Here is a 20,676-nt window from a genome sequence, read left to right as displayed (position 1 = left end):
AGATAAACTATTCAATAGAAGGAGCAAAGCACAGCAGCTGAGTGCAGATGACACAGGTTAAATTTAAATATGAGGATACGGGTACATTAATTGATCATGATGCATGAGATAAATATTTATACATTTAATAATATGCTACCCATTTATTCTCTAGCTTGTCACAATGTTTCCTCATTCTAAAATGTTGTTTGATGTTTGAGTAGGGCAGCTCCGTGTCTTTATTACATATAGCCTACTCCACTCACACCGTTGCCTCGCAGAGCGTAACTTCTCTAATTTACCTCGGAATCTTTCTAAACTGACAGAGATAGAGATTGGGAAAAACTGAAACAGCTACAGAGGCAGAGAGAGGCAGGAAGGAGATAAAGACATAGGGCGGGATTCTCCCGCAATCGGCGGGGCGGCCCGTACTGGCGCCAAGAGCTGTGCGAACGACTCCGGCGTCGGTCCGCCCGGAAGCTGCGGAATCCTCCACACGTCCGGGGGCTAGGCCGGCGCTGGAGGGTTGGCGCTGCGCCAACCGGCGCCAGTGATAAATACGGGGAGAGAATTCATCTTCTACATTTGGATTAAATTCAGGCGCATCTTCCTATTATTCGTCAGGACATGATCGAAGCTTGCTGCAGCTGATACCCAAGTTATCAAACCATTTCCAGCCAGCCAAGAACATGCATATCTGAGATGTTCCTGAAAAGACAGAAATACTGCCAAAGCCTTTCACCTTGCAGGACAATTATGAAATGTCAAATTTCCAAAACTCACAACAATATATACCACAGGATGCTGGATTTGCCAACCAATCGGCTCCCTTTTCTCCTGATGTGTAAATTGTGATCGTTTGAAATTTGGCGTTCTTGCATTTGTCCTAATGACTGCAAGTTGAAAGGTTTCGGGAACATGTGTCCCTTTCCAGCAATATTCACGTTCTTTATTATCAAATCACCATTTCTCAGGTACCAAACTGTTAGCGGTAGAGAAGCTTGAAGAAATCACTCAAAGCTCAGGTGCTGGTCATTGCACCAATCGGTTTATTACGCTGGCGGGGAGATGGCGGCTGTTAAAGCTCAGTGCCTCTCTCCTCCGAACAAAGGAAAAACATCCATTCTTGTACATTTTTCAAACATCTACACAGCCCATTTCGGCTGGACCTTGTCCAATAATATTGATTCTAGATGACATACATTAGTTATATGTCCAATGAAATTTGACATTACGTGAAGTGGGTTGTTACATGATCAGCCCCGGACCTTGTGAACACAACTCATGGTACCTTATTAAAATTATCGTCTCTGTCTCCATCTGGAGACCTTGAGCCGACACGGACCTACAATGCTCCTTGCTCTGTGGACTCTGTGATCACTTGTTTGTGAATTCCTCCCTTAATCCTGCCTGTCTGTTTTCCATTCAAGACCTTCGTATCAGCCATCGTTATCTCCCTGGACATTCCTTCTGTCTATAATTATTAATGTTGTTCATACCAGTTTGCGACTCACTGAGCTAATTGTTGTTCAGGACTGTGGCTAGTTCAGCTAACAGCCATTTTGTGTAACGTCTGTTAGCTGTATGTCTGTGATTTCTGATATTAGTAATTCTTAGGATATAAAAATCACACACATAGTTTATACACTATCTATTCCTACAAATTGCCTCTTATGCAGGCATCTAAGCCAGGGTACCTCTGTCTGAAACCTTCTTTCCAAATCTGACTTCAACAAGACTAAATACGGAGCCCAAAAACATCCAGCAGTAACTTGTCCTTTACGGTGTTAGTTTAGCCATTAGTGTCTTCACGATGGCAACCACTGAGGTGATGTAGACAGGGGCGATGTCAATGCAAATGAACAATGGAAAGAGGAGCAATGGCGCCTGAAGGGATGGTTCATCTATTGAAGAATGCAAATGACGAAAGAGGAATCAAAGTTAAACTAAACATCTCCAAATTGGGCCTGATTTGTGGCCTGGGCTGTGGATCGGCTTGGCCCCCAGTTCGGCACCTGGGCTCAGACTTAGATCAGTTCCCGGTCTGGAGCTCAGACTTTTAGACTCAGCTCAGCATAATCTTCCCAATTCCATGCCTGTGGCTCAACTTGATCCTCTGAAGTCTGGGAGCCTCAGACACAGCTCAGCTTGATCATAAGCTCCAGTTTTGATACAGCTACTTTGATTTTATGATGTAGAAATTGCTGACATTTCAATGCTTCATAAATGTAATTCACAGAAAGCTCAAAGGAGCTGTATCAAATGCTCGCCATGTAGACAAACTCACAAAACAAAGCAGTATTTCTTGGGAGTAAAGGAGCTCAGGGAGTCAAAGCACCTCGCACAAGTTGTTTTATGCATGAGACAAATGAACAAAAGTTATTGCAGAATCTGTTCAGCTCCTACCCAGCAGGGTAAGAATTGCTGAGTTTGAGGTTTCATTCTCAGCACCGAGGTCATGCTTGAGCTTCAATCGTTTGAGCAGAGTGTGGTGAACTCAGCCCAACGCATCACACAAGCTTGCCGCCCTCCCATTGATTTTGTCTACACCTCCCGCTGCCTCAGGAAGGCAGACAGCATTGCCAGAGACCCCTCACACCCAGGCTTTGACCTCTTCCAGACCCTTCCATCAGACCCTTCCATCAGGCAGAAGGTACAGAAGTCTGAAGACTCGCACATCCAGACATAGAAACAGCTTCTTCCCCACAGCTACCAGACTCCTCAATGACTCCGCTTCGGACTGCTCTATTCCCTGTAAGAACACTATTCACGACGCTCTATGCTGCTCTCCAATCACTATTTGTTGATGTACCATTTGTCAATGTACTCTGTCAATTATGTTTTAAAATTTGTCTCCAATGTACGTTCCTTTGGCTGCAGAAAAATACTTTTCACTGTACTTCGGAACATGTGACAACAATCAAATATCAATCAATCAATCTAAGAACCCAGAACGCAGATCACTGAGTAGATTCTAAGGCCCAGTTCCGAGGACTGTCACTGAGCAAAAAAACGATTGTTTGCTTGCCATCTGTTACCCAGCATGCAAATGGTCCCTGAGCTGCACTGGTCCCGGTCAGAAGTTAACAAAAATCCATTCTCTGCAGCATTTGATCCATACATTTTATAAATAATGGAAGAAACAGAGGACTGATATTGCACTCTCCGCATTGTACCAGCGATGTGAATATTTTCTGAGTCTAGAATCGACAAGGGGCAATACTTGTGTGGACTGCCGCCCAGATACTGCTGTTTGTTCGCTTTCACCTTCAAAACTTGGCCGATCTGCAGGTTTTAGTGAGGAGGTTCGAGCATGTAGATTTCCTAACTGCTGCTCTCAATTCAAAGTAGCTTCTAACTCTGAAGAATTAGACTTGTCGAGTGGTTTGAAGTAAGCAAATTGAATCGAGCAGCACATGAAAACACTGCAGAAACATTTTTACAAAATGCGATAGAACATCAAAGCAAGTATTGAAATTCAAATGATCAAAAATATAGAGCTGTACAAGCTGTACAATGCAAAGTTCAGCCGCTTTGCAAAATACTCTTGTGATTGCAGTTGTCACCCAGCTGGAAACATAATCATCAGCAGGGTTGTATGTTCTGTTTAATGCGATGTCCTATCCCATCTGACTTTGTTGCTGTCCCATTCCTCTGATAATCGCACATAATTAGGTGCCACAAAAAAAAACACTTGCCGTTATATAGCACTTTTCACAACCACCCAGTAGCTCAAAGCAAACTGGCGATGGTGGCACCTGATTCCTCTTCTCATTGGACCCTCACTCTTATATCCAGTAGCAACTGTGACCGTCTGCACAGTTCAATTGTTTCCTTGTTGGTCAGCAGAAAAGACATGGATGAAATTAGTCGATGGCAGTAGCGTGAAACTGGACCGACGGCGGGCAGGAAAGGAAAACCCAGCGCGGTAGAGAGCCAGGTTATCGACGATTAACTATCTGCTCACTTTACACGACTGCCAATGACCCATTTCTCTGCTTGGACTTCTTCATCAAACCAGAGGAGAAAGGGGAGTTATGGTAACCAGACAGTGCATCTGCCCCATCCCCACCACCCTGACCCACATCTCTCGCGCTCCCTTGGTCGAAATGCCCCTTATTTAATTTTATAGGAGTAGGTCACCCTGCAGTTGGGTACAGAACGATGACTGCACAAATGTGTAGCCATGCGAGTTTTACTGAAGAGGTTAGAGCTTGTAGAAGTGGGCGGCACGGTGGTTAGCACTGCTCCCCCACAGCGCCGGGGACCCGGGTTCAATTCCAGTCCTTGGGTGACTCTCTGTGTTGAGTCTGCACGTTTCTCCCCATATCTGTGTGCGTTTCCTCCGGGTGCTCTGGTTTTCTCTCACAGTCCAAAGATGTGCAGGTTAGGCTGATTAGCCAGGCTAAATTACCCTTTAGTGTCCAAAGATGTGTAGATTAGGTTAAGGGGTTATGGGGATAGGGTGGGGGAGTGGGCTTGGGTGGAATGCTCTTTCAGAGAGTCGGTGCAGGCTCGATGGTCCGAATGGCCTCCTTCTGCACTGATTCTTTGCTGCCTGAATTGCTCCTGAACCAAGAAACAAAAACAGGGCAATGAGCTTTGACTGGAAAGTTGAAAATGGATAAAGGAACTGTATCGTCCTGCATTCTTTCGTCTTTTTTTTGAATGTTTTGGTTCTATTTTTTTCTTATTTTTGCTCTCTACTCACCCACTCTCTATAACACACATTTGTTTCTTTTCTTGCCTCATCACCATTCCCTTTTAGCCCTGTACGGTGAATCTTTTGTCAGTGAATCTGGCCTGTCTTCCACCCTGCCACAGGCCTTCCCTCCCATCCTGTGCCCCAAACTGATTACGCCTTTCGCATTTTCCCTGTTCTGATGTAAGGCCATTGATCTGAAGAGTGAATTCCATTCCTCTCTCCACGGAAGCATCTGGACCTGATGAACGTTTACAGTTTTTTGTTTTTTCCTTTTTCATTTCAGATTTCAAGCGAACTTAGCATTTTGCTTTTCAGCAAGTTATTAGACTCGGATTGTTCTGATCGTAAATCAGACAGACTGCATTTGCTGGTGTTTCTGAGACTCTGCATTTCCCCGACATTATGATGTTCAGTTGCTGTTCCGGAACCATGATGTTGGCGTGGAATCAAACAATAGATAATGGTCAGATCGACCTCTCTAACATATCAAAACAGAAACGGCTGGAAATACACAAAGAGGATCTGATGGAAAAAGAATAGAAAAGGAACGTTGTTATTCTGCCCTCAGATCTCATTTCACCATTCAGTGAAATATTGGTGATCAACACCCCAACTTGGTTTTGCCACCGTTGCTCCATTGATTAAAAAATAATAATTTCTAATCAAGGGGCATCACAGCGACACAGTGGTTAGCACTGCTACTTCACAGCTCCAGGGACCCGAGTTCAATTCTGGCCTCGGGGCACTGTCTGTGCGGAGTCTGCACGTTCTCCCCGTGTCTGCGTGGGCTTCCTCCGGGTGCTCCGGTTTCTTCCCACAGTCCAAAGATATGCAGGTTAGGTGAATTGACCATGATAAAATTGCCCCTTAGTGTCCAAAAAGATGTGCAGGTTAGGTTAAGGGGTTAAAGGGATAGGGCGGAGGTGTGAGCTTGGGTGAAATACTCTTTCAGAGGGTCAGTGCAGACCCGATGGACCGAATGGCCTCCTTCTGCACTGTCGGCATTCTATGAAACTTAGCGTGGCCAGACACCTACCCTGTACATCTTTAGGTTGTGGGAATGAGACCCACGCAGACGTATGGAGAATGTGCAAACCCCACACGGACAGTGACCCGGGGCCAGGTAAGAATCATGTTTCTTGGTGCCGTAAGGCAGCAGTGCTAACCACTGTGACGCCCACTCCTTGTCCATTGATAACCTTTCTTAACAACATCTCCATCACTGACGTGAAAGCTTTGGGAGGAGATTTACATCCTTTGCGCGACGATAAACATTCCTGATTTTGCTCCCCAATGTCCCAGCACCACTTATAGCCTCACGAGTTTACATTTTAGAGGGGCCTAATCACAGTGATTTGGTGGCTTAGTAGGGACACAATGAGTAATGAGTGACAAGTGATAGTTACGCGACCCGCGAGCAAATATTGGGGAGAAGGTGGGATCAGGGTATTGAACTTGATGATCAGCCATGATCATAATGAATGGCGGAGCAGGCTCGAAGGGCCAAATGGCTTCCGTCTGTTTCTATTTTCTATGTATGATCTACGTATGTGCCCGCGATGTTTGTAAATACGCAACAATTGAGGTGATCGGCCTTCCGACCGAGTTAATAATCCTCCGGCAAATAATGGAAATTTATGCCAACTGTTCAATCTTTATGAAAAGCACAATGCCCCGATTGTGCCCCTGACATTTTGACGTTGAACAAAAATTATGTAAAATAAATGTGGGAGGTCACTGTGCTTTGAGGAATGAATTACATCACATCACAGCATCAACCTCCTTAAAGGTTTCAAGTTCATGACTATTAAATGCTCAATCTCACTCAGCATGTGCACAGGGACAATGACAAGGTAGCTCACAGCCTATTGACTGTGCTACCCTCCTTGTACACAGCCTGAAGGCAAAACAGCATGCAATGGTTTCTCTTTGCTTCGAGGGTCCGAATGCTGTCGGGGCATTACTGTTAATGCGTTGGGCACGGACATTGCCTTGCTCAGGTGAGGTTTACATTAGGCTTTTGGATGAATTAGCCTATTTTGGTAAATATTGAGATGACTAGAACTTACAAAGAGCAAAGAATTTATGCATCGGAAAGCCTCATCGGAAAAGGTTAGAATCAGAGATTCCCATAATAAACTCGTCTGCACACGATGTATTTTATTCAGTATTTAAAAACCCATGTGAAACCTTTTTGAGCAATTTTAAAAGCTACAAAAGTAAATCAGCTGTAGAAAAGACTGAGCAATTCAAAATCAGACATGAGCTTTTGTCAGTGATAACGGTTCCTGATCACTATGGTAATCCTGTGAGCAGGGCAGGAAAATCCAAACGCAAGTCAAATTTGAATTATTGGTATCATGGATCATCACTCTCCATTCTCTGTTAAACTAACCAGGGGTGGCTTCAGTTCTGATGAAGAGTCATATTAGACTCGAAACATTAACTCTGGCAATACTGCCAGACCCGCTGAGTTTTTCCAGCATTTTCTGTTCCCTTTTCCGATTTCCAGCATTCTCAGTATTGCTTTTAATATCGGGGTGGCTACCTGTATTTTTCGACCTCTGTATCGTGTCTGCAATCTGTGGAACCACTTCAGCCATGTGGAGTGTGCCCCCTTCACTTGAACTTAGCCCCCAGTCTAAGTACAAACAGTGCCAGTTCCACCATTGAACATCAGGCCACTGAATATGGCATAGGTAAAAGAGAGGACTTGCATTTAATTGCACCTTTCGCATTCTCGGAATGTGCCAAAGAGTTTCGAGCAAAAAAATCCTTGAGAAAGGTGATCATTGTTCTTTCATTGGTAAAATCAATCGACAGTGTGCCCACAACAAAAGTCCGACAAACAGCGGAGAAATACACGACCAGTTATTTGGTCATGTTGAGCAGGACAGCTCTGCTATTCTTCATTGAATAGGATCGTTGGATCTTTTACATCCGGCTCAGCAGAGACGCTACGTCCAGCGATGCATTTACTCCTCCAGTCAGTGTTAGATTGGCGCATCAGCCAAGGATTTGAATTCAAGTCCAGTGGAGCTTCTGACTCAGGGGCAGAAACAACATTTGGAGGCCAAGGCAAGCCGATCATTTTTTCCAAGGATGTAAGTTTGTCTGTTATGCACGGCTACCTCCCCCTTTCAATAACTAACATCAGAAATAGGAGCAGGAATTGGCTATTCGACCCTTCTAGTCTGCTCTGCCATTCAATACGATCATGGTCTCAGCTCCACTTTCCAGTTTGTGACCCTCCCTCCCCACCGCGCACATAACCTTTGTAGAAAAACATCTAACTCTGCCTGAATGTATCTGATCAGCCTGCACTATTCTCTTGTACAGAGAAGTTCAAACGTCACAGCCCTCAGAGAGAAGACATTCTCCTACTTAATTGGGAGGCTCTTTATTTTAAACCCATTCCCCCTAGTTCTAGATTCCCCAGTGAGGGGAAATATCCTTTTGACAATAGGCGGCACGGTAGCACAGTATTTAGCATGTTGCTGCACAGCAATAGGGTCCCAGGTTCGATTCCCGCTTGGGTCACTGTCTCTGCGAAGTCTGCACGTTTCTCCCTGTGTGAGTTTCCTCCGGGTGCCCCGGTTTCCTCCCACAAGTCCCGAAAGACATGCTGTTAGGTGAATTGGACATTCTCCCTCTGTGTAATCCAACAGGCGCCGTAGTGTGGCGACTAGGAGACTGTCACAGTAACGTCATTGCAGTGTTAATGTAAGCCTACTTGTGACAATAATAAAGATTATTAATATATTATTATTAACCCTACCCTGTCAAGTCCATCAATAACCCTCAGGTGGTCAGTGTTATCTCCCCAGTCTTCACTTGGAAGTGTTCCATTCCTCACAATCTTATGTTGCATTGCTGGTCTTTATTCATATAGACATAACACCGTGGGTCATGAGTTAATGTGACACTTCTGCTTTCTTTTTCTGGGACAAAGCAGTTCCTAACCACAGACAAGGGTTGACCAGAATTGGTTCCACCCTGAATTTGAAATTTCTAATTCCTTGTGAGAAGGATGTGCTACGTTTTCTGGAGAGGGTAAATGGGAGGGTTGAGCACCTCTTCCTATTGTATTTTGATCATTGTCTTTTATTTTGCATATTGAGTACAATACATAAATTGTAAAATTACAATTAGGTCAGCCTGGCAGCTCAGGAAACTATTCTGACCCCTCTTTCTCTTTGCCTCCCGGAGATGCGGTACGAGACCAAGGAACAGGGACCTCGGCAACCAACAATTTAGGGCAGCACTACACAGCATGCACCTCACTCGCAAATCCCTCTCAAACCCAGCAACAACCACTCTGAGGGAGATTGCGAGTATGGAGAAGGTTGCGGTGCTACATTGGGTAATACACGAAGCATTAGTACTCAGGAGCAGCTGGTTGTAGTCAGAGCAACAGAAAGCACTGGTGCTTTACCAGAAACGTCTGGGCACTAATTGCAAACTTACCCATCAAATTGCACAGATATTGAGTGTTGGTCTTACAATAATGGATGTAGACAAGTTAGTAGAGGCTATTATTAAAGAGGGAAGGTATAATGGTCAGTAATTTATATAGAATTTACAGTGCAGAAGGAGGCCATTTGGCCCATCGAGTCTGCACCGGCTCTTGGAAAGAGCACCCTACCCAAGGTCAACACCTCCACCCTATCCCCATAACCCAGTAACCCCACCCAACACTAAGGGCAATTTTGGACACTAAGGGCAATTTATCATGGCCAATCCACCTAACCTGCACATCTTTGGACTGTGGGAGGAAACTGGAGCACCCGGAGGAAACCCACGCACACACGGGAAGGATGTGCAGACTCCGCACAGACAGTGACCCAAGCCGGAATCGAAACTGGGACCCTGGAGCAATTGTGCTATCCACAATGCTACCATGCTGCCCCAAAATGTTTGTCTGTTGACTGCTCATCATGCATGATTGGTTGAGACTGGGTGTGGTCACTTGGAAAAGTAAACTAAACTGAGGCCAGTTGCTCCAAGCATCAAACAATAGACATTTTAAAGCATTGAATAAAACTCCTGTTGCACATATAGAATCTGAAGTGTATCATCATAGCTCCGAGACACAAAACGCAACAGGGAGCATTACACAAGTTACCAGACTAAAATTAGACAGGAGACTGGGATTTGGTGTTTTACATCTGAGAAGGTGTGATTCCTCTTTTACTTTAAAAAAGAGATCGTATGAACCAGGTAGTTAGAACCCAATTAGTCTTATTTCAGTGCTATCAGATAAAGTGAAATCTTAAAGGTCATTTACACAGAAATGTTTTCGACTTTTCTCACTCCCAGCCTCCACGTGAGTCAAGGCTGTAATGTATTCTGCCTCACCCGACCAGAATTTGCCGGTTCAGTCCATATCAATTAGTTTGATGAACCCCACGCCTGCAACAGCAGGAGTGGCTGCCAGCTCTGGATCTCCTGGCTGCAGTCCAACATCAACAGCCAGAAGACTTCCAGCCATGATATTCATCCTCTGGGCCGAAAGGGAAGATTTACGACTGGCCTTTGAAGGCCAAGGTTTAAATTATTGAGTGCAGAGGGTAAATGATTAATTCCCAGTACTGCCATCCCTCATCCTGGTGGATTCAAAACGGAATGCTGGAGCTGATTTTCCTCGACTCTGTGCTGGGGAAAGGCTTGTTTGCCATGTGCAGAGGGAGAAGAATCAGGTACGGAGGAAAAACACTGCTGGAAATCTGAAAGAAAACAATCCTTAGTGTTGGTGTCTCTCGGCCCTGTGTCTATTCAGAGAAGAGTCCACAGTTACTTCACTTTAAAACTGACACCTAGCACGTCTCGGTTGGAGGGTCTGCAAAATACAGGCAGCAAGCATATGGTGTCCATGCTATAACTAGAGTTTTTCGATTCGCACTGGACTTTTAAGGCTGTGGGCCTTCTAGCTGTGCTTCTATTTTGTTTGGACAGTCGATTGTTCAATGGTTTAATTGCTCTGTGTTTGAACTGGGCGGCACGCTAGCATTGTGGTTAGCACTGTGGCTTCACAGTGCCAAGGTCCCAGGTATGATTCCCGCCTTGGGTCACCGTCTGTGCGGAGTCTGCACATTCTCCCTGTGTCTGTATGGGTTTCCTCCTCGTGCTCCGGTTTCCTCCCACATGTCCCAAAAGACGAGCTATTAGGTAATTTGAACATTCTGAATTCTCCCTCTGTGTACCCGAACAGACGTTGGAATGTGGCGACTAGGGGCTTTTCTCAGTAACTTCATTGCAGTGTTAATGTAAGCCTACCTGTGACAACAAAGATTATTATTATCTTTAATCTGGTCTTCGATCTATGCACACTGTGCGTGATTTGCTAAGTCTGCATGAGGATTCGGGGTGAGGTAAATAGACACCATCGAAGCTACTAGAAACTGAGCCATGAATATGACTATTGATAGAGATATTCTAAACACTGTAAATGAAATCTGTTGCACATTAAGAAACTAATGTCATCCCTGCATTGTTCTGAGGCAAATTAAGTGCGTAAAATATACAATCGACAGCAGCCAGCGGATTGCATAGGCAGTGGTCATCATTATTGTAGTGAGGCCTTTGGTCAGATTGAAGTTTCTTCCCCTGTGTTCAGGTGCAAGGTTTTACCAGGAGGCAGCGCTGACACACAGGGAGCTATCGGCCAACTAAAATGATCAGAACCTAGAAATAAACGTGGACTCTGAACAAGGTATTCAAGAGAGAACTGGATTATTATCTGAAAAGGAAGAATGTCCAGGACTACGGGAAGAAAGCCAGGTAGTGAGCCAGCACAATCTCAAGAGGCTGAATGGACTCCATTCTGTGATGCTAGGTGAAATATGCAATGGGTGCATGCTGCCCGAGTAATGCAGGGGATGAGGGAGGCAGCAGGAACATCAAATGTTTCTCTACTGAAGCTCTTGCAAATGATAATTCAACAGATAGAAGTTACCCTCCAGCAGTGACTATTCTAGCTGCGTCTTGATGCAATGAAATGAAAATGAAATGAAATGAAAATCGCTTATTGTCACGAGTAGGCTTCAATGAAGTTACTGTGAAAAGCCCCTAGTCGCCACATTCCGGCACCTGTCCGGGGAGGCTGGTACGGGAATTGAACTGTGCTGCTGGCCTGCTTTAAAAGCCAGCGATTTAGCCGAGTGAGCTAAACCAGCCCCTGTTGATTATGCAACACCAGGTTAAAGTCCAACAGGTTTATTTGGAATCACTAGCTTTCGAGGCGTAGCTCCTTCATCAGGTGAGTCTCCATCTAAATAGCCATGCTAAATTGCCCCTTAGTACCAAACTCACCTGATGAAGGAGCTACGCTCCGAAAGCTAGTGATTCCAAATAAACCTGTTGGACTTTAACCTGGTGTTGTAAGACTTCTTACTGTGCTCACCCCAGTCCAACGCCGGCATCTCCACATCTTATTTATATAAGTGTAAGTCTAATGAGTGTCGACTGGCCATAGGGTTATGGGATATCAAAGATTATCTTGACAAAATAATGCAAACGCTGGAAGTCTGAAACAAAAACAGAAAATGCTGGAAATACTCAGCAGGTCAGGCAGCATCTGTGAAGAGAGAAGATGAGGAGAAGTTATTTTTCTCTCTGGGGATTCTCTTCCGCAGAGAGCAGTTGAGGTTGGGTCATTGAACTTATTCAAGGCTGAGTCAGATAGATTTTCGATAAGACATAGGAGTAAAGAGCTGTGGGCGACAGACAGGAAAGTGGAGTTGAGAGAACAATCAGATTAACTATGATCTTATCGGCTGGCAGAGCAGGCTCGATGGGCCAAATGGCCTGCTTCTGCTCCCAAGTCCTATGTTGCTATGTTCCTGCATCTGTGATTCTTCAGCAGAACATTTTCCGACGAAAGGTCACAAACTTGAAAATCTATCTCAGCCTCTCTCTGTCCATAGATGCAACCCGACCTGCAGAGGTGGGTTTGATCCTGTGCCCATCCAAACACCACATATTTGCACTGGTTTGTTTTTTCATCTTTTCCTAAGCAGGCGAACAGTGCCCCAATTTCTTCCCCAGCAATATAAGCCGAGACTGAGACAGGATATCTGCCAATCTGCAAATTACCCACTGTCTATTAACCAGACCCAGGAGGAATCGAGTGTTATTTTTAACATCAGATGCTGTGCTGGAATCCAATAAAAGGTTTTTGACATAATGTATGAATGTTGTAATAAATATGATTGTCCCTTGAAGCATATTTATTACACAATTTGACAGTAATATGATAGCACAGAATTTGTTTTATTAAGCGCCATGCATGTGACAAGTTCGAAGAAGTTTTTAAAAGCACTGGTAAACTTGCATCACAGAAACAAGCTCGGTTATGTTTGACAGGAACTGCCGGCATGAATCGCCTGAGTCACCATCCTGCTGTGTCTGGTTTTCTTCATAATAATAGGAATAACTATTGTTATTAGTCTCACAAATAGGCTTACATTCACCCTGCAATGAAGTTACTATGAAAAGCCCCTAGTCGCCACATTCCGGTGCCTGTTCGGGTACACTGAGGGAGAATTAAGAATGTTCAGATCACCTAACAAGCACGTCTTTCGGGACTTGTGGGAGGAAACCGGAGCACCCGGCGGAAACCTACCCAGACACGGGGAGAACGTGCAGACTCCACACAGACAGTGACCTAAGCCGGGAATCGAACCTGGGACCCTGATGCTGTGAAGCAACAGTGCTAACCACCGTGCTACCGCTCAAGTATCAGGCCATTTCAGAATTAATGTCCCGAGTTCCTCATTTCTACCAAAGAATAGAATGTTTCCACACTTTCTCTCATGATCCTCAGGTATAACCTGTTTACTGTCGAAGGTTGTTGTTAGTGCTGGCGCCAGTCAACTCTCAATGTGGTTTAAGGATTGCGAGTGGATGTTGGATCTCCAACAAGCCTGCCTTCCTCACTAATATCGAGTCAAGAAGAACAACAGAACAGATGGAGGCACATTCACCCATCACATCAATGCTGGCTCTCTGCAAGAGTAATTCAGGTGGTCCCACTCCCCTTTCCCTGCAGCCCTGCCATTTATTTTTCACCTCAGATGCTTACCTTTTTCACTTTTCTTTCTTTTTAAAAAATAAATTTAGAGTACCCAATTCATTTTTTCCAATTAAGGGGCAATTTAGCATGTTCAATCCACCTAGCCTGCACATCTTTGGGTTATGGGGGCGAAACCTACGCAAACACGGGGAGAATGTGCAAACTCCACACGGACAGTGACCGAGAGCTGGGATCGAACCTGGGACCTCGGCGTCGTGAGACCGCAGTGCTAACCACTGCACCACCGTGCTGCCCCTTTTTCGCTTTTCAAAGGCACAATTGAATCTGCCTTTACCAGGCACTCTGGCCACGCAGAGTTGATTAAATGTATTCCTGAAAGTTTCATCTCATGAATTGCCCTCAGGCTTCAGCCGCTACTCGGCCAAGAAATCCATCCTTGCGACACACTACCTTCCCACACCAATTGGAAAGCCAAAAGACGGCGCGGTGGCACAGTGGTTAACGCTGTTGTCTCACAGCGCCAGGGACCTGGTTCGATTCTGGCCTTGGGTGACTGTGTGGAGTTTTCACATTCTCCCCGTGTTGTGTGGGTTTCTTCTGGGTGCGTCGGTTTCCTCCCACAGGTTAGGTGGATTGGCCACGCTAATTTGCCCCTTAGTGCCCAAAGATGTGCAGGTTTGGTGGGGTTATGGGGTCACAGTGGTAGGGCGGGGGAGTGGGCCTAGGTAGGGTGCCCTTTCGTAGGGTGGGTGCAGACCCGTTGGGCCAAATGGCCTTCAGCATTGTACCGATTCTATGGAAACGTCTATGGATTTTATGTTCTGATTGGTTGATGCTTGATTGTCAGCTAAAAAGCTTTTTTTTTTGCCCCAATTTCATGTATTTAGATCTGTTAAAGAAAAATGTTCAAAGAAAATAATTTTTTAATTGTTTTTTTAATGTCTCGATGATTTTTCTCCATGGTTGCCCACAGCAGTGCCCTGGAGACTGAACTGCAATTCCTGGAGACCCCAGACCAATCCTAGAGGTTTAGTAAACCCCCCATGTCAATGATAGAAGTTTTTCTTTAGCTATTCTGGTTAGACACCTGCTCAATTTGATATTTTCGCCTTTCTTGTTTATTTGCCTGAAGAGAAATTTTGTTAATATTAAGAGTATGATACGACGAATTAGAAACAATCTACTGGTCTGTCCTGATATCCCAGTGTCTACAATGGTGATGGGAAGCCTGTGGCCGAGGAGCCACATGCTCCGGGTTCTGAGTGTGGCCCCCCAAGACATTTTGTTGACCGTGCAGAGTTACCGCATTCCACTGGTTTCCATCCGCGCAGTTTTTATTCCAACCGGTATGACTGAAGTGATTCGCACGTGAAGCTCGGGCGGGCGAAGTGAGGTGCGTGCTGACTGCTCACAACATTGACTGCGAGAGCCGTGCGCTCCCTCTGCATCCAATCAAGCGTGAATATTTATTTTGTTTTAACCATTTGAGGTTGATGACAATTCTATCAATATGTGGAGTCTGTGTGGAGTCTGCACGTCCTCCCTGTGTGTGCGTGGGTTTCCTCCGGGTGCTCCGGTTTCCTCCCACAGTCCAAAGATGTGCGGGTTAGGTGGATTGACCATGATAAATTGCCCGTAGTGTCCTAAAATGTAAGGTTAAGGGGGGTTGTTGGGTTACGGGTATAGGATGGATACGTGGGTTTGAGTGGGGTGATCATTGCTCGGCATAACATCGAGGGCCGAAGGGCCTGTTCTGTGCTGTACTGTTCTATGTTCTATGTTCTATGTAAATGAATAAGCATTTTCTATAACTTGTTATGTAATTTTCGGCATACATTAAGCGTATTCAATCTTCATGGGATCATGGTTAGTTAAAAAAAAACCCCGATTTCAATCTTGCCACCCACTGAGATGAAGGAGAAGGAGCTTTCATGCAGCCCAGTCGCCAGCCTAGGTTGTGTATCACTGGCGTACAGCTTCAGCGATGAGCCTTGTGACCTCTTGCTACTTTGTCAAATATTATACAACTGCACGTTGTTGTTGTTAGATATTCTCTATCTGCTGTATTAAGAGCTGTATCCCAACAAATCATAATTGATGTTGATCTTGGAGGTGGGCAAATGGGGGAAAGGCACCTGACGGTGGGTGGAATTCTCCCCCCTGCAGCGTGGTTTCCGATGGCGTAGGCGGCTCGCCCTTGGCTGCCGGTGGGATCTTCCGGTCCTGCCGATGCCGACAGCGTTTTGAGGGGCTCTGGGACTGGAGGGTCCCGCTGGCGGGCATGGCTGGAGTATCCCGTCCTGCCTCTGGGACTGGAGGATCCCGCTGGCGGGCATGGCTGGAATACTCCGCCTGATGTGTTTACAACCTATACACACTGGGAGCAGCGGATATGTGGGCTCCCCGAGATCCCAAAGGCAATGGGTGGAAGGCATATTTTAAAGGTCGGTTTCTCGCAGAATGATCAATTGCAATGTGCAAACTGGCTTGTATGAAAATGAAGCACTTCTGGGTTTTTTTTTGCTGAATAAAACTGCAAGGCCCAGCAGCCCCATTTTAAATTGCAGTGAGTTACCATGCCCTTTCCCACTCCTCGTGCACACATCCTGCTCTTTCTTGCGAAATCTGGGAAGTATTGGAAAAGCCACAGTAAGCCCTGCACTTGCACTGATTGGTGTCCCGGTAATCTGACAGAAATCATCACTAGAGGCTTCACACAACCAAATGCAACCTTGATTTGACTTTTTCAATTGCAAAAGCAACTAATGATTCTTTCCTTTGACTATTTTCTCTCCACACAGTGATGTGAGTGTAGATGATGAACCCCCGTGCCCTGAGGAGATCGATTATTACACAGATAACTACACCGAGGAGGATGACGACCCCATCGACCTTGTCACTGAGCTCAACGTGAGCTCGGACGATGAACTGGAGCATAAGAAGTGATTGTCCATTACAGAACCCGAGAATGGATCCCAAACGTTGATAAAAGAACTGCCACAAGGCCAATCCTTACAGCGGTGATATCAGACACAAGAGAGCTTTGGAACCACGTGAAAACCTCCTGAAAACAATTTGTCTCTCGCTCTCCTGAGATGATCTGGACGTTATCTGCACGAACTGCTTTGGCTGTGAACATGCTGCACTCAGTATTTTGCTTTTCTGTAACCTTCTGTTATGTTGTAAAATCCTGCTTGTCCTCATGTTCCGGCTGCACATAGAGGCCTCGCATATCTGCAGGGAACCCTGAACTCAGCAGGCTTTAGCCTTTTAATGTTGGCAGTGTCAGAGGGAAGGGCCTGGGTCTCAGCAGAATTTTCTCACTTACAGGGTAACACCTACAGAGGGTCCCTGCCTTCAGTGTGAAGCTGCTGGAAACTGGGGAGGAACCGTGATAATAAGAGGGTGCATGTCAGGTAGACTATGGTCCAAAGTAACATAGTTTAGATTGCTTTGGAGTAACATTTTAAATAGATGACTCACCCCTCCCACCTTCGCTGATCGAGCCCTGACCTTGTCTGGTTCCTCACTTGTACATTCCTGTGTCGATGCTCTGTCTAGCTCCTTACTGATAGTCCTTAAGGACCCCCCCCCCCCCCCCTTATGTTGATGGGTATGGTTAAGCAGGGAGGAAACATCAGTGCATTTCCAACATATTTTACTTTTGTTTTGGTGGAAACATGGGCATAAGAGTGAGACTCAGCTCAGCTCTAGCCAAGTTGTGGCGTTCTGATGGACTTATTGGGGAAAAGGCAGGGGAATGACACTTAGAAATAGGTTCAGTTGGAGAGCTGGCGCAGACGCGACAAGCCGAATGGCCTCCTTCTGCTCCGTAACCAGTTTGTGAATTTGATGGGTCCACCAGATTGTCGGGCCTGAGAATATACAAATATGTGGTCTTAGCACCAATCCCTGTGGTACCCCACTGGCCACTGCCTGCCATTCATATCAGTAAATCGCAGGCAGGGATTACGGGTTATAGTTTGCTGGGTGTGCGGTTTCTCTAGCTGATTGATTGATTGAGAGTTTAGTTTTCCATAAACCATTGATTCTGTGATATTAGAAAGGATTTAACACTAATATTGCAGACTCTCCAGGGGAGTTGAATTGCTCCATAACGCTGATAGCGAAATTTCCTGATGTTGATGCCTGTCACTCACTCCTTGTACCCTGCTTTTTAGATTCTGTGGAAGGAAATGGTAAATCTATACCCAGGTGCAGTGCATGCTAAAGGGTAAACATGGAGTGTGTTCAAATCCTTCTCCAGGCCTTGAGCACATAATGTAGGCTGACACTTTAGTGCATTATTGAGAGCTCAATCATAAGTTCAACTGACGTCTCATCCTATCAAGGAAGAGTAGTGAGGTTTCCTGACCAACAATCATCTCAAGCTGGTGGATGCAGTCATTCTGGTCATTGGTATAAATGGGAGGTCAATTGAACAGCTCTGAGTATAATGTGATGACCCTAAAAGCCATTTAACTAATTCCTCATTTGGTCAATAAGTGTACATTGGGGAATAATCTAATTGATTTTCCTACTTCAGAGGGGTTATGAGCAAGTAGCAACATGTTTTCACCCTAAGTCTGTAAGCTTGGGTTGTTGATCTCTATTGGTTTGGTGTTTTGCCCATCTTTCTCTGACCACTGCTTCCTACTGGCTGAGTGTCACCCACAGGAAATCTAGAATGTTGGCAGGGGAATGCGGGAGCGAAGCGTGGAAAGCTCCTGACCCAGAAAACATCGAGAACTTGAAAGACTATTTACAAAGGCCGAGAACCGTGAAGACCTTCACTGATTGGCCAATGCACGACAGGGAAGTGGTCAAGGTGGATGTCAAGAGATCTTTCATTCTCAAAGGTGTTCCAAAGCCAGAGAGAGGTAGAGAGAAATAGCTTGACCCCAGAAACGCTTGTAGGATCGGTCCTGCTGTCGTCAATGGCCGTCAATGGACGCTGATGCAGGGCAGGTTCTTCAGGAGTTGAAGAGCCAACAGAACTCGTTGTTTGTCTCAGAGTCCTCTTCCAGACCATGGAACAGGATGAGGCATTCTGCTTTTTAAAGCTGCATGAAGAGGGCGCTGTGATCAGCGGCCTGAAGGAAGGAGACGACTTGTTAACACTCACACACCCAAACGTACTAGGATCAGCGAATCCATTTGTGCTGGACTATACGATGTAAAGCCTGCAGGCAGCACAGACTCCCAGTGCTTGCAGCCTAACCAACTTTGACCATGCGAAGGCCTTTAATGGAATATAACAAATGTTGGTTCTCTGTAACAATCACAGATCTCACCCAAATAATACACTTTAAAAAATGGGCAATGACCTCAGAGCTCATTGACATTCCTGCACCATGCTCTGCTCTTCCTTCTTTACCAGTTGGCCGATATGCATCTGCACCAGTTTATCCACTGGTGGGATTTATTTACATTGCCTGGAGCCAACCTCAGAAAACTGGGTGGGGTTAAAGAGCATAGGTCACTGGCAGATTTAAACTTTTGTTCTGCCACCTTCATAGCAGTGGACTCATGGATCTTCTGATCTACCCTCACCATCCCATGTTCAATCCTACACACTAAACATAGAAACATAAAAAATAGGACCAGGAGGAGGCCATTTGGCCCTTCGCATATGCTTCATCATTCATTATGATCATGGTTGATCATCCGGGCAGCACGGTGGTGCAGTGGGTTAGCCCTGCTGCCTCACGGCGCCAAGATCCCAGGTTCGATCCCGGCTCTGGGTCACTATCCGTGTGGAGTTTGCACATTCTCCCCGTGTTTGTGTGGGTCTCGCCCTATAACCCAAAGATGTGCAGAGTAGGTGGATTGGCCATGCTAAATTGCCCCTTAAATTGGAAAAAATTTATTGAGTACTCTAAATTTAAAAAAAAATGGGTTATCATCTAACTCAATAATCCGTTCCCGCTTTTCCCCCATATCTCTTGATCCCTTTCACTCCAAGAGCTATATCTAACTCCTTGGAAAGAGATGTTTTGGCCTCAACTATTTTCTGAGGTAGCGAATTTCCCACGCTCACCACTCTCTGGGTGAAGAGATTTCTCCTTATCTCTGTCCTAAATGGTCTATCCTGAAACCCTCAGACTGTGACTCCTGCTTCTGGACTCCGCCACCCACCTGAACACCCTTCCTACGTCTACCCTGTTTAGTCCTGTCAGAATTCTATAGGTTTCTATGAGATCCCCCCTCATTCTTCTAAACTCCAACTAATATAATCGTAACTGACTCAATCTTTCCTCATATGTCAATCCCGCCATCCCAGGAATCAGTCTGGTAAACTTCCTCTATGGCAAGAACATCCTTTCTCAGATAAGGAGACCAAAACTGCACACTATATTCCAGGTGTGGCCTCACCAAGGCCCTGTGCAATTACGTCAAGACACGCCTGCTCCTGTACTCGAAACCTCTCATTATGAAGGCCAACATACCATTTGCTTTCTTTACCGCCTGCTGCACCTGCATGCTTACCTTCAACGACTAGTGTAGAGGACACTCAGGTCTCATTGCACATTCCCCTCTCTCAATTTACAGATATCCAGATAATAATCTGCCTTCCTGTTTTTGCTACCAAAGTGGACAACCTCACATTTATCCGCATTATACTGCACCGGCCAAGCATTTGCCCACTCACTCAACTTGTCCAAATCACACTGAAGCATGTCTGCATCTTCCTCACAGCTCACCCACCCATCCAAGTTTGTGCCATCTGCAGATGTGGAGCTAATACGTTTAGTCCCCTCATCTACATCATGCATATATATTGTGAATAGCTGGGGTCTTAGCTATTCACTAAGTCCCCCACTGGTCACTGCCTGCCATTCGGAAAAAGTCTCTGTTTATTCCCACTCTTTCCTCCCTGTCTACCAACCAGATTTCTATCCATCTCAATACACTATCCCAATCCCATGCGCTTTAATTTTACACGCTAATCTCTTTT

The 20,676-nt window shown here is 45.5% G+C and overlaps 1 protein-coding gene across 1 annotated transcript in view; it reads left to right on the top strand.

The window, feature by feature from the left end:
- LOC119975190 (cytosolic carboxypeptidase 4) overlaps positions 1-17,323 on the top strand; it is a 287,106-nt gene extending 269,783 nt beyond the window's left edge. Inside the window, exon 23 of the mRNA XM_038814795.1 lies at positions 16,520-17,323. Within this exon, the coding sequence (XP_038670723.1) occupies positions 16,520-16,664 (145 nt within the window). The 3' untranslated portion in view covers positions 16,665-17,323. The remainder of the gene's footprint in view (positions 1-16,519) is intronic.
- The last annotated feature ends 3,353 nt before the right edge of the window (positions 17,324-20,676 follow it).

Source organism: Scyliorhinus canicula, chromosome 12 (assembly GCF_902713615.1).
Source record: "Scyliorhinus canicula chromosome 12, sScyCan1.1, whole genome shotgun sequence".
NCBI lineage: Eukaryota > Metazoa > Chordata > Chondrichthyes > Carcharhiniformes > Scyliorhinidae > Scyliorhinus > Scyliorhinus canicula.
Note: the sequence above shows the minus strand (reverse complement) of the source record. Positions and strands in the feature narration are given on the sequence as shown.